Raw genomic sequence first — 14,687 nt, forward strand, 5'->3', positions numbered from 1 at the left:
CTTTCAAAGAGAAATCCCCATCTGAAACCCAGTCCAGTGTATTTTTTTCACAATAAACTTCCCATCTGAACGCTTAGTCTGAAGAATTAAACTACAATGTCATATATTTCTAATCTCTTTAAGGTCTGTTCTGTAAAACATGGTATTATATGAAAGGATGTGGGGGTATTTTTGCTTTCAAAACAAAACAGAGCACCCTTAGTCTATATAGGATAATTCACTCCAGTATGCTTGTCGTTGTAGTTTTAAGTAGGGCTGTAACAGGGCGCAAATGTCCTAGCAGTTAGGTAGCACCCCATCCACGTTGGTGGCCCAGGGATGGAAATGTTTTTTTTTTTTTGTCTGAATTGTTGGCTAATTGAGGATATTCTTGGTCAGTCCTGATTTAAAGATTCTTATTATTTTACTCCATCACAACCATAAGTCCTTGTTTCCGCCCTCATCGTGTCGTACGTATGTTCTTGTACTGGCACAGCAGCAGGTGCTTGAAGGTGTTCTTAAAGGTGGCGTTGCAGAGGGCATAGCATGCAGGGTTGATGGTGCTGTTGATGTAGCAGAGCCAGTAGCCAATGGTCCAGAGGGAGTTTGGGATGCAGATCGAACAGAAGGTGTTGATCAGAACCATCACGTTGTACGGTGTCCATGTGACAACAAAAGCAACCAGGATGGCCATGATGGTGCGTGTCACCTTTTTCTCCCTGGAGGATATACCTTTCTTTTTCCACCGTGCCACAGCATTCTGCTTTGTGACCTGTAAAAAGAAAAGTTGAATCAGCCACATCTCCTTTTTTTGACAACTTGAAAGCCAAACTTAAAGTGATAACTGACTCGCTAGTTGCTCTTGTTAGTTTAATCCAGTAAGACTGAGTGATTACAGCTCGTTGGGCTAGTGATAGCATGAAAAATTGTTCCCACTAAAGGCTAAATTATGCTCTAAATTTAAAACTCTGCAGTCATTTCATTTGTTTTTCATCAGTTCTCTCGAAGCTTACGGGTACCGACCTGACATTGCAATGCCACCACCAACCACCAATCAATGCCACCAGTGTTGAGCAATGCAGCAAACAGTTCAACCCAGCGTAGCAAAACACAATAAAGAAGAAGAATTTGGAAAAAAGATGGGCACAAAGACAGACAACTACAACAGCACAGCTGAGCAGAGGATGGACCGCTCTTTCTTCAGTCTATAGGGCAGAAAGAGCAGCTTCAAAGTAGCTCCGTGAGAGACGGCGACCTCTAGTGGAGTAGTTTTTTCAATGGCTACTCAGACATAACAGACGCAGGTAATATGAGGGCAGTGGCAGTTGTAACATTTAAAATGCACAGATCTATTTTCATACGTAAAGCATAAATGAGCCTTTAAAATGCTAGCATGTTCAAGTTTAGCAGTCTTTATGTTTAGCATTCAAAGATGATAGTTAAGTGTAAGCATGCTCATGCTAATATCTTAATCTAAAGAATTTAGTAGGCAATATGTTTTCATTGTAAAGACTCACCTTGGGAAAAACATAAAGATCTGGAGAAACTTCATGGAAACCCTCATAAAGTTGTCAGCCAGCATGCTAAGTTGTCAGCCTGCATGTCTCTGAGGGTCTGCACTTCAGGCTGATGTCAAGACTGACTGACTTCTAGCTTTTTGTTGGATCAAAAAGTAGCTAAAGGTTACTAAAAGGTTTTGTGTTTCCATCAAGATTTAGAGTTTAGTGTCATGTTCTTGGCTATCTTTAGCTCGCACAGTGCTAACATTAGCAAGATGAAATGTTCAAAATGAAGCGTTTTGCATATTTATGTTTGACCGGTTTTAAGACTCAGATGTCTTGTGTCTTCAGTCTTGACTATAGCATGTGAGCATGCTATTGTCTGACTGGATAGTAAGTGCGTGTTGTTTAAAGAATTAAACCCAAGAGGAAAACTGAATAACTGGACAAAATTTTGGCAGCCATCGGGAAATTACAAGGACTAACTCAACCTCAGCAGCAAAAATGGTCAAGTATTTTTGATCTACATCACTCTAATATAACTTCTTGCTAGCTCTGTGTCAGTAAAAGAGGTTGGCAATCACTAGTTTGCTATCACGCCAGATGGATGTGTTTCACACATGTGTGATGTGTTTCACACATCCATCTGGGAAACCTTCAATACTAAACGTTTGGGAAAGGGCAGAGGCTTTGAAAAAAACTCGGAGTGTGATTGGATGAACATTCTGTCACATCTTTACGGGCCAATCAGAGCAACAAAACACGTGATGTAACCGCTATCAAGGTGCGCGTGCGCAGCTACCAAGGAATAACACGAACCATGACGACTATAGACATGTCAGTACACGACATTTGTCGTTTTTGAAAAGAAAACAACTCACTGCTGTTCTTTGTTCTTTTAATGAAGAAATGTCAAGTTCTGATAAAACTGGTGCTTTAGCAGCATCCACGCTAATGTCTTCCACCATAATTGCACTGGGCCCTTGTTGCTGCTTGCTTCTGTCACGACTCTGTCGCGCCTGGAAGTACTGCCTCTTGTTGCTGATTGGTCCTGTCACTTTCTAATTGGGCCCAAACGGTTCAGACGGGAGCTTTGCAAGATGGATTCGCCAATGAGGAACATGGAAATGCCTGCTTTGCAAGGTTAGTGGTTTGTATGGTTAAATTAATTTGGAGGGGCCCAGATGACATAGAAGTTAGTTACGCCCATGTATGCAGGCAGACCGGGTTCAAGTCCAGCCTGTGGCTCTTTTCCCGCATGCCTCTCACCCAATTTCTAATCTCTTACTTCTGCTTCTATCCACTGTCCTCCATAAATAAAAGGTATAAAATGCACAGTTCATGGATTAGATTCCATGTCCATCATCAGACAGATTAATCTTGTAATGCTTCAGTCTGAAATGTTTGTGCCCACTCTGAGAATTGACTGACCAATCAGCAGGTTAGCAAGTAGCTCAGATGAAGCTACAGTGGTAATTTCATCAGAACAGGACATTTTTTTAATGAAAGAAGAGAAAATAATTACACTGAAATCTTTTCTTGGCAAAAAAAAAAAAAGTTCTCTCTGACCAGCTTCACTTTCCGGAGCTGTGCATGCCCTCTATGTCATTCCCTTTTTCAAAGGTTCTGCCCAGATTGATGTGAGACATATCCAGTGGATATGTAAAACAGTCCATCAGGCATGTCCGGTTGGGTTAAAGATACTGATACCTATAAATCTGGTCAGTGTTTGTTTTGGTTTCAGATACATCTCAAAATGTCCAAGTCTATATTGAATACAATTACCTTCAATAGTGTCCTTGCAACCATGCGTTGTCTGTCAATGGCCAAGCTCTCCGGGGAAGGCGGCTGTGCTTGATTCAGGATTTTCTTGACAATTGCCAAGGCAGGCTCAGCAGTGTCCTTTGAAGTTGATGCGTTGGTACTGTCTGTGGTTGAGTCCACCTCTTCAGCTCTGTCTTCCTGGCAGGGTCCACTTCCATTCTGCTGCTGCAACATCTCCTCCTCCTTAACATCCTCCGTCTCCTCCTTAGCCTCTTTGGTTTGTATGCAGTTGTTCTGGCTCTCACATCCGTCCTCCTGGCTGGGCTCGGGACATTCTCCCAGACTGGTGCCTGAAGTCTTCCTGCTGTCCTTCCTCATGCGGCTACGGCTGGCTCTGGAGATGCGCCAGTACAGGTAGATCATGATGGCTACTGGGAGGTAAAAAGCTGCTATGGCTGTTCCGAACGTCACCGCTGGATTGGAGAAGAACTGGATGTAGCACTCATCTGGCGGCACAGTTCTCCCACCTACGATGAACTGCCAGAATAGAATAGCTGGAGCCCACAGGATAAAGGACAAGACCCAGGCTGCAGCGATCATCAGACCCGCCATCTTGGTGCTGCGGCGTGCAGGGTAGCTGAGTGGTTTGGTGACGCAGAAGTAACGGTCAAAGCTGATGATGAGGAGGTTCATGACAGAGGCATTGCTGACAACATAATCGACGGCCAACCACAGATCACACACCACCGCTCCTAGAGGCCAGAAGCCAATCACGATGTAGACGGTGTAGAGGTTCATGGAGCAGATGCCGATAATGAGGTCTGCACATGCCAGGCTGAACAGAAAGTAGTTGTTGACAGTCTGCAGGTTCCTGTTTACCTTTAGAGAAAGAACATGAAGCAGGCAGTCAGATGCTAATCGTTTTTGTGCAGTGTGATGTGTGTTTTCTCCTTTTAATCAGATCACACTTGGCACAGGGTTGCATATACTTTATCCTTACATCTACATCTGGTTGTCCTTTTCTAAGGTGTGCACTCATTATTTAGGAAAAACTTAGATCCAAACCTTTATAGAGAGCATGACCAAGATGTTTCCAATGACGGTGATCAGACTCAGAGATCCTGCCACCAGAATGATGAGCATGATCTCCACAGTCGTGTACGGGCTTCTAAAGAAGAGGCTGGTGTTGCCACCGTTGCTGGTGTTGGGATTGTGGGATGAGTTCAGAGTCTCCATATTTAGTGGTTTTGGAAATCCCTCTCACAGATGCTTCACAGTCCAATCAAATCTGCATGAAACCTGGTAGACACAGCAGGAATGAAAGAATAGCTAACTCTTTCTTTGTTGTGTGAATTTATCTCTCTGCACAGTTACTAATGAAAAAAAACTGTTTAACTGTCAGCTTGTCAACATTTGGCAGCTGTTGAAGCTGACGGCTTGGCCCAGGTGCAGCGATGGACAGGTGTGCAAATAAAGAATGCTGCAGCTGTGTTTAAAAACACACAGTGATGTCCCATGCTCTCATATCAGGGAAAACACATTGAAATCAGTTCAACAGAAATCAAAAGGCTTAAAATCTATCTGTTAGTGTGAAATTGAAATAACCATTTGAAACCCTTTTGTTTTGCTCTTGCTTGGCTAAAATGAGTTATTTTTTCTCTTCTTTTACAGCTTAAGTCACCTCGAAGTCTCAACCATGATTATGAATCTGACCTGACAGGTTGAATCTATGTGCCTCTCTTAAGAGTTAATTCACTTTGCCCATTAGGACTTGAAACTTAGAATATGCTCAAGAAGATGATATGACCTGAATCTGAGAGCTTGTTCAAGAATAGTAATTTGCTACCATGATCTTAAAGGCATACAAGGGATTTGGATCCATGATATCTCTGCTACTTGAAGTGTAATAGGTACTGCCTGGTTTGAAAATTGGATTTTTGTGTAAGAAGGCCTTGAATGTTGGTGCATTATGTTTGTTGTAAAAAAGGAAAACGATTAGGTTAACCAAGTATGCATTGATTAAGCCTCCACTAAACAGGGTATACATATATATAGCGAGCATATAGAGATTCTATTTGTTTGCATTGGTTATATTTTTAAAATAGCCCCTGAGGCAATGCATCATTCCAGCTACTATTATGTTAAATAAAAGAAACATCAGGAATAGAGCTATAGCACACACAACCTAACAATGTGATTAAGTGATGTATTATGATCAGGAAATCAATGTAAAGACACTTAGTTGAGACCACGAGTCTTGTTGCATACTGCTTCAATCCTGTAAGTGACTCCATTAAGGCCACATGATAACATCAAACTGTACCTGAAAGATGTTTCCTTCCTGCTCTTACAGCCAGATCAAACTTCATTATAGCATCACTAACTCCATCACTCATTCATCAAAGACCCATTCTGGGCGTTTTCTGTCATAGATGAGTGGGAGCTGGCGTCGCTCTCTTTCTCTCTCTGTCGCTCTTGCTCTTTCCCTGTGCAATAGTTTAGTAAAGCTCTAGCTCTCAGTCCTTGTCTTAATGGACTGTGGTTTCCAGGTTTTACATCTGTTATGTCCACAAACTATACCAGAGTGAAAATGACTGCTGATAAGTTAAAAAGAAAACGTTTTAGACAATGGGTGGCTCACGTTCTGATCAAATCTGATGGTCAACAGAGGAATCAACAGGTCCAGCACAGTCTTATCACAGACCGTCATGTGCAGCAAGATAAGGAATCTCAAAGGGATTGACTACTTCAGCCCAATCCTTTTTACCCCAGTTAAGTTCCTCTGGTAACTCTACACAGCAAGGATGACTAAAAAAAGGACAGCTCTGAGACTAAAAGAGGCATGCCATTTCTTTTACCTCCACAATGGCTCTCCTCTCTCTTACTGGGCACAGACTTCAGTCAGAAGTAGTTTTATCTTTCTAGTTCTGATATTTTTTTCCTGTCAATTCCTGATAGGAGCTGCTTAAACTGTGCGAGCATTCACCTCAGGACCACTACCTAACCACCCCAGGGTTTAAAACATTGGGTAGACGGAGACCCACTGTATTTTGAGATTGCTATGTTAAGTATTATCTGTCATGTTGTAAGATTAGTCCATTGCAAAGTTGTTCAATGCAGTCTCATAACCAGGCTTAAAAGACAGAACTTTGGAGGTGTTTAGAGAAAGAATACTGCAAACCAAACTACAAATGAGGGAGAGAAATATAAAGAAGGTACATTATTATGTAGGCAAGCATCATGGGCAGTTGTTCTAAGAGTAGGTCCTATGGCCCTTAGGGGGCCTGATTGAAAGAGGGCTAAATAAAGGCAATGCACAACATTTTGCGAGGTGTTGTCAAGTAAACGTAGGGCTAACACTGATATGACAATTACTAAATCAATGTCATGAAATTTTGAAGTTCTCCTGTACAATGCTAGATTATGGAGACAGATCCTTCCTTCTGCCACAGTAGGTTTGCTGTTACCTCATCAGCAAATTACAGATCAAAAGCGTACATTAAAAATAGGTTAAAAGTGACAGTCTCAACTTGGATGCCCCACGTTTTAATGGAAGTTCTGTTCTTTTGCAGACAATGTTTGAGGTTGAAAAAATTTTCATCTAGTGAAGGGGGCCAACAGAAAAAGTTTGTGAACTGCTGGCTTAGTAGATTTAGGATGACACCTCTACAGTACATAGTTTGCACTAAGACGAGGCTTGTGAAAGGCACTTAGCGCAGTGTCTTCTCTGGTATTTCTTCCTTCATGAAGTTAGGGAGTAGGGGGATGTAGACAATGTAGATTGTAGATGTAGACTGTGCAACAGCACAATCTGGTAACCATGAGCTAGGCCACCTCCCCCTGGTCCTAGTTCATCTGCCTCTCTATTTCTCTTGTATTCTCTTTGCATGTCTTTCCTGTGTGGAATTTTGGCACCAGGAAAAGTGGTTTTGTTTGAGGGGGAAAATTAGGGGCCATGGGCTAGGACATTTTGAATAATTCCTCAAACATAAACCAGCCACCAGATTTTCAACTTCTCTGTTCCTCCTCCTCTGCTCCTTCAGCCTAACTTTACTGCTCTCTTTGTCTCTCTTTCCCATGTGTGCTTATAGCGCACACTCAGCAAGAGCATGAAGACAGAAAAGATCCCAGAGCATACAGAACCCTTAAAAAAGTCGACCAAGTATCTTATGATTGATCTAAAAAAGAAGAGGAAGAAATAAGTGCTGAAAGTACATATCAGAATATTGATTAATGGCATTAATATGTATTTCTTCATCATGATTACAGGGGCAAATATTTATGTGTGCCATTAAGTGATTACACAGAGTACTTTATATAGACAGACCTCTGTGGATGATGGCGAGAGGAAGATCAGCAGGCTTTATTTGTAAAACAAGTCCCTTTAGTAAAGCAGATGCCATTAGATGAACTTCTTCAGTTGATCTAGATTCCTAAACATCTTCACAAAACCTTAATCTATTATAATTTCGCATTTATACATGTAAGGACTTAAGACCTGTCTGGTCTTGGATTATTATGAACTGACCCAGCACAAGACAAAGCCTCATTTGCATTGCCTGATTTGATTAGCCTCGTAAACCTGAAGGAAAGTGTGCAATGCCTCCCTTTATATTGATACTGCAAAAGATAACTAACAACTACTCATAAAAGCCTCTGCAAGAGTACCTTTTGGGGTACCCTTGCAGCTCACCTGGTAACAACAAAAGCAAAGAAGCACCCAAAAGCTTAAAAAGGATAACAACATTTTCTTACTTTCTATTTTAGGCCCTCAAACTCAATCTAGAATGGAAATTTTACATCTAGTGCAAAGAGCGGATGAATTTAAAAGGCTGTTTTACACCAGTGGTTTATACCCTCTCTGCTGTTTTGCTGTTTCCCAGTCTGAATTTTGACCACTGCTCAGAGACTGCTTTTTCGAGTCTTCACTGACATCCACTTAAACACAGACAGTGGAAAAGTTCCAGTCTTGCTTTATTAGATCTCAGTGCTGCATTCAGTAAAACACAACATATTACTGGACAGACTGGAAAATGGGGTGGGACTTTCTGGCACAGTGGTAAACAGATTTAAAATCCTATTTGAAGGACAGAGACTACTTTGTGTCGACAGTAATTACACAGCTGAGTGTTCGGAATTGACATTTGGAGTTCCCCAAGGCTCCATACTCGGGCCTTTTATGTTTAACATCTATATGATACCAAAGGCTCAGATTACTGACAACAACAAAATTTCCTTCCATCATTTCACAGATTCATGTAACAGGAAGTGACTTTTAGCAGTCGGATCAGACAGATCAGAGATTGTAAATGTCATCATTTTCTCCAGTTGGAGGGATTGTTGCCCGTTATGTGGATGTTGAATCAATGTTGGGTACTGTTGTTGGGTCAGGTTTCCTCAGCGCTCAGGGAAGTATACATACAATATGTTCCACCTTAAAAATACAAAAAGGTTTAGAGTGTAAATTCTCCCAAAGCCATAGACTGTCCTAGAGCTGAGATGACTGATTTTAAATCAAATCAGTTTAAAAAGACATGTTTTTCAGTCACTCGAGACTGAAGTTCAATCAACCAACTACTTGGTGTGCATGAGTTATTTTGTCCATTGTGCAAACTAATTTTAATGTTTGAATGATATGCTAATAGCATTAGAGCCTGACTCCATTAAAGTGTAAGTTAACCCCCAGCTCAAAGCTAACTCCGCCCACTTCAAGATTTCAAAAAATGCACAGAAAGTGGGCAGTTTGGTACTGAGAGGAGGAAACAGACGTTTCTTTTGTTTGTTTGTTTTGTTTATTTTTTTTAAAGGACAGGGTTTCCCGTTTCACTGCAGCTCTATCGTATTGTAAAAAATGTAAGACTTTTGAAAGTGTAGTTTAACTCTGTGTAGTGTGGGACAATATAATCTCTTATGTAGTATTACATTTAGCCCTATATGAATTTAATTAACACTGTCAATTTTTCCGTGTATTTTACTTTATTATAGAGGTGTGACTTTACATGAACAACCTGGTTGGGGATTTATTCTTTTCTTATTCTTGCCAGTAAAGAAAGCTCATATTTTACTGTACAATCCCTTTAGTAGCTACTGAGTACTCTGTACTTAAGTAAACTTTTAAATGAAGTACTTTTACTTTTACTTAAATAGATGTATGGACCAGAGGGCTATTTTTACTTACATTTTAACCAGAACAACTTACTTGAGTACACTGTGATCCAATTTTTCCACCTGTGGCTGTCAGTGAACCATGAAGAATCCCTCAATAATTAACCATTAGCTGATAAAAATTATTCATTCAATAATAACAATAAATCATTTAATGTGACAGATTATTATTGTTATTATATCAAAATTTAACTAATGACATGCACATTGACATGCAAGATCAAGGCACATTTAATCAGTTTCAATTAATTAAACATCAACACATACAGCCATATCGCTAATATGCAAACCTGAACATAAGCTTCATGAAAACTGACTGTCTAATGCTACAAGTCTCGAGGGTGTACTCTGAATTTGGAAAATCTGCTTATAGCTTTTATGCTTCTAAAATATGGAACAGTTGACAACAAAGTCTCAAGATTGACCTTTTAGCTTCTCTTGGACAATTGAAGGCAATGATTCCAAATCATGTCACATCATTAATTGCTTTAAGTGAGTACCATACTTAGTAGTGAGTTTTTTTTTTTTAATTTTCTTTTGTATCTCAACATCATTGTAAATGATGGAAACCTCACTGATATCAAAACTTGAATAAAGTTTGGAATAGAAATACACAAATAAATAAATTGGTCAACAATTATGGCCAGTTCACTATTTTATGACAGTATAGTGACATTTCAGAGTAGCAACATGGTTTAACCCTTTATGGGGTTATCTTTTATCAGAAATAAGCCTTAGAATATTGTTGATGGACATCGAAATAGTTTTTTGCATTTGTCAATTTTTTAAAATTTTCTTCATTATTATGGTGAAAATCAAGGTCAACAAAGTGACCATATGTCTTTTCAGTATTTACTTGCACATTAAAAGTTATTTGAATTCAAAATACTCGTTTTATAAGACATGGTGAAGTTGCCTTTAGAGTCTGGCCTCTTTCACATATATTACACATATATCACACATTTATACCACATTTTTTTTAAAATTATATTTCCACCATAAAATGGAAAAAGCATCACTAATATGAAATGTCTTAAATCATTTGAGCAGAAATAAGGCTCACAGTAAAACTAAAAACTGATAAAAGCACATGAATATAATAAACTGTTTTAAGGAGATAAACTGACCAAAAACCACACTTATTTTACAATTTCTACCTTGAAAATTTCTATAAATTAGTCAGATTTACCACTGGATCACTCTTTTTTTTTTTTTTTTTTTTTTTTTTACAAACCTGTGGCAACATCTGACTACATTAAAGATACCCGTTATCCTACATCAGAGGTGTCAAACTCAATCACAGCAGGGGTTGGATTTTGGATTCAGAACTAACCTGATGGCCTAACAGGGTCACCTTTTTAACCATAAACTCTCAACCTTGTGTATATGAAATAAAAAAAAACTTTGTTTGGCTTGCTAGATGAGTTGGCCATCAACCTGGCAAGCCAGATGGATTTTTTTCACACATCCATCTTGAAAACCTTTGATAGATGGCGTTTGGGAATGGGCAGAGCCTTTGAAAAAAAAAAGTCGGAGGTGGATTGGATATACGTTCTGTCTTTCACATCTCTACAGGCCAATCAGAGCAACAAAACACATGACGTAGGCTTCACAGAGGTTTTCCACTGCTGAGAACTAAACTCCCTCGAGAGTTTAGACATGTTGACTTGTTCTTCTTTCAATGAAGAAATGTCAAGTTCTGATAAAGCTGGCGCTTTAGCAGCATCCACGCTAATGTCTTCCGCCATAATTGCACCGGCCCCTTCTCACTGCTTACATACATCACGACTGTGCCGCACCCAAAAGTACTGCCCCTTGATGCTGATTGGTCCTGTCACTTTCTAACCGGGCCCAAATGGTTCAGATTGGAGCTTTGCAAGATGGATTCGCCAGTAAGAAATGCCAGTAAGAAATCCATCTGCTTTGCAAGGATAGTTGACCATATGTTTTAATATACACAACATTTTACATCCGTGTATGGTTCCTCTATTTTTCATGCTAAAATTTTAGTAATTGATAAAAATCCCACACAAACAAATCCTATCATGGCAGTTAGCACTACTATTCACATTTGAAATGTGGAAGTTTCATCAACCTGTGATTGAATGGCGACTAGTCCAGGGTGTTCACTGCCTCTCACCCAGTGACAGCTGTAATAGGCTCCAGCCCCCCCGTGACCCCCAACGGGATAAGCAGTATTGAAAATGGATGAATAGATGGAAGTTTCATCAACTTATTGTTAGTTATGAATTTCGTGCCGTTTGTTTTTGGACCTACAGAGATGAACAACTGCATTTTCCGAGTTCTGTAGGAAACAGGAAGTTTGAGACACTCTGGGCCATTGCTGATTAGTGGGATTGTGTGATGTCTCTTCCCATGATCTCTATTGATTGGCTGAGAAAAATCATTCTGGTTCCACTGTATCACAGCGAGTTTGGGGCAGGCCACAAAGGAAGTTGACAGAAGTGACCATATATGGTTCCTTGCCCTATAAAGGGTTAAGGTCCATTGTGGACCGGGATGAAGATTGATACTATGTTTTCAGACACCACAGGGAATGAGCACTCTGAACTATATGATGTTACAGCGAGTCGTAATACAATACAATACAATAATAACTTTATTAATCCCCGAAGGGAAATTCATTCGTCTGGAGTCTCATCTGTCTATAGTAGAATTATATAGTCTTATTGCTGACGCTAATGGAGACAATTACGTTAGCTCATGTGTTTGAAGCAGTCACAATGCTAGATATTTTCTGTTTTTAACCCCAAATTTGTCCATTCTTTTGGTCCAAGACTCTGTAAAGTTAACTTTTTTTTCAACATTTTTTTAAAGGTGAGGGGAAATGAAGAGTGCTCCATATCCATTCCATCTTTTTATGCTGCCTTGTTTCCTACATGTTCTTCTTCTTGATAAATATCAATAAAGCATATTGTTCTTTTGCACTTTAAATTTCTTGTCATTTAGACCTGCAACATTGATACATTTTCATTGCCTAATTAGTTTGCAGAGTACAGTTGCAGCATGTGTGGATGAACAAGTTGTCTAATAACCTCGCAGAGGATGCTCCCATGTGTTGTGGGATTATTGGTTGCAGAGCGGGAGATCACTTCCTGCTCACGAGCTCGTCCTCACGTCTTTGCTGTATTCACACTAATAAGACCAACATTACTGGACCTCCCTAATTGTTATTCAGGGCTACTGGAGAGAGTCACAGAGGCAAACAGTATTTCTTTGACAGGCACAGAGAAACAGAGTAATTAGATCCAGCAGACGATGCCTGCAACAGCTGTACCGGTAATCTGCTCCAAGGATATAGTAGTGTAGTACTCATCAGGCAGGAGGGCTGAGCTTTAAAAAGTCTGTCTTTGATATCGTGAGGAGACGACAATCGGCTGCTTGGTAATGAGTGTGAAATGAGGGGTTTGTTTGCAGAGATGGAGGCAGGTGTGTGAACAGAGTGCACAATTTTAATCAAAAGGAGGATTTAACAACTACAGGGATCATAGTGGTGCAGTTTTTACCTTTAAAAACAGATTTAGAGCTCTTATCATTACACATACTAAGTTTAAACAGAATATGTGATAAAAATGATGCATAATTTTGAACATCTTGAGGTCAAATCAGTGTCCTCTGCACATTTTTCTGTTCTTTTTCAATGTATTATTTTGAATTAGATGCCCCTGCTGTTTTTGTACTGGTGTTGTTTTGGCACACAAGTTAGTTGTGATTTCAGAGAAGTGTGTCCTGAATCTGAGTGGCAAATTTCACATCAGCCTGAGCTTTGGCCTCACACAGCAGTGCAACAAAGAGAAAACCACTGAATATCCACAGCAGCTCTGCAATGGGGCCAGCAAACAAAAAATACAGAGAGAAGAGGCAACAATAATAGATAAGTGGATTGAACTTTGAAATATGGATGAATTATGTAAAATAGATGGCACCAAATGATAATTCTTTAAAACTGGTGAAAGGCGACCGCGGCCAGAGGACAGTGGAGTAGGAGGGTTAATGAGTAAAGATTACAAAACCTAACTTGATTTCATCTTTGTAGGCCCCCAGTTTCAAGGGAGGAGCCGTCTCTTTGAAATCAAATTTCTGCCTCAAACACAAACCAAGAGTAACCAGGGGGATTCCTTGGGAGCAGGGAGACTGGGGAATCCACAACCAGAGTCTGGTGTCTGATTAAAACCTCTGAGCTCAGGATGGAAATGAAGATACGCATTTCCAGAACAGCCTTAGGGGAACAATAAAAGCCCAGATCTTTGTACTATAATAGAAACTTCCTCAGGAAGCATGTCAAGCATTGAATTTCAATCAATATATTGTCTAAGGTGTCGCATCGTATTCCTGGAATTTTCCTTATGGTGTGTCAGTCATTTGTTTATTGACATTTGATCAATATTTTAGTCTCTATCATATTGTTTTGTATCATAAAATTGAAGAAGTTTATTTTTTGACTCAAGAGGATAGTAAAATATTATCTGCTCTACAGTATAATAAAGCCTATCAATGTTAAGAAATCAAACCTGATTAAAAAGGATTTTCCACTTTACAGGTGAATAACCAGCTGACTCAACAGTAACTTTAGCAGACATATCTTTATTTATGCTTTAAGTTACAGAAAAAGTGTCCTTACCTGCAGAAGTTTGGTAGAAATCAACAAAGAAATGATCCTTACCTTGTATGCAGGGATTGACATGTTTTCCATCCATGTTACTCTCACCTCTGTCGACACACTGGAGCACAGAGAGGAGCAGAGAGTAACCCTACGTGGATGTCGCTCCTCCTCTGACAAGAACCAGTATGTGTGAGTGTGTAGATGTGTGTATGTGTGTTAGAGAGACAGTCAGAGAGACTGGCAAACACAGCAGGGAGGGGTTATGGGGGCTATTAGTGGCTGTTGTGTTGCATCCCTTAAGCTAGGGTCACTAATTTTGAATAAACAAGAGACAGAGATACAGAGATGCTTGTATCAGGACCATGGAAAGCTCTGGCCTCGCCAACACAAACCAATAATTTAAGCCTGTGCTGTTGGCATTCATGTGGAGGGAGAGAAGTTTGAGCGGCTCTGGGATGAAATAAACGGAAAAACACGATTAAAAAGAGGGCAGCACTCTAGTACTTTTGCTGCAGGACTTTAACCTTTAAAACTGTCATTTTGACCTTTTAACCAAACGGGTGATGCAGTGTGCCCTGGCTGGTGGGTGACCTTACTTTGATGGAATTACCACAGAGAATATAATGGACCCTCTTCGTGAAACAATATTACAGAAG

The 14,687-nt window shown here is 39.9% G+C and overlaps 1 protein-coding gene across 1 annotated transcript; it reads right to left on the reverse strand.

The window, feature by feature from the left end:
- Nucleotides 1–439: 439 nt before the first annotated feature.
- LOC121515461 (muscarinic acetylcholine receptor M2-like) lies at nucleotides 440–14,126 on the reverse strand. The gene is made up of 4 exons (XM_041796247.1): nucleotides 14,092–14,126; nucleotides 4,308–4,541; nucleotides 3,264–4,121; nucleotides 440–751 (listed from the first exon to the last, which is right to left on the reverse strand). Exons 2-4 carry the CDS (start codon nucleotides 4,476–4,478, stop codon nucleotides 440–442), a joined length of 1,341 nt encoding a protein of 446 aa, XP_041652181.1. The 5' UTR covers nucleotides 4,479–4,541; nucleotides 14,092–14,126.
- Between the last annotated feature and the right edge of the window lie 561 nt (nucleotides 14,127–14,687).

This window comes from Cheilinus undulatus, linkage group 9 (assembly GCF_018320785.1).
Source record: "Cheilinus undulatus linkage group 9, ASM1832078v1, whole genome shotgun sequence".
Lineage (NCBI taxonomy): Eukaryota > Metazoa > Chordata > Actinopteri > Labriformes > Labridae > Cheilinus > Cheilinus undulatus.

Excerpts from the sequence above, each read along its gene's own strand:
- LOC121515461 (XM_041796247.1), bottom strand. The coding sequence starts at position 4,478 with ATGGAGACTCTGAACTCATCCCACAATCCCAACACCAGCAACGGTGGC. Across the intron at positions 4,122-4,307 it reads TGGTCATGCTCTCTATAAAG|GTAAACAGGAACCTGCAGAC; the intron begins GTTTGGATCTAA and ends CTTTCTCTAAAG. Across the intron at positions 752-3,263 it reads TTGCAAGGACACTATTGAAG|GTCACAAAGCAGAATGCTGT; the intron begins GTAATTGTATTC and ends TTCTTTTTACAG.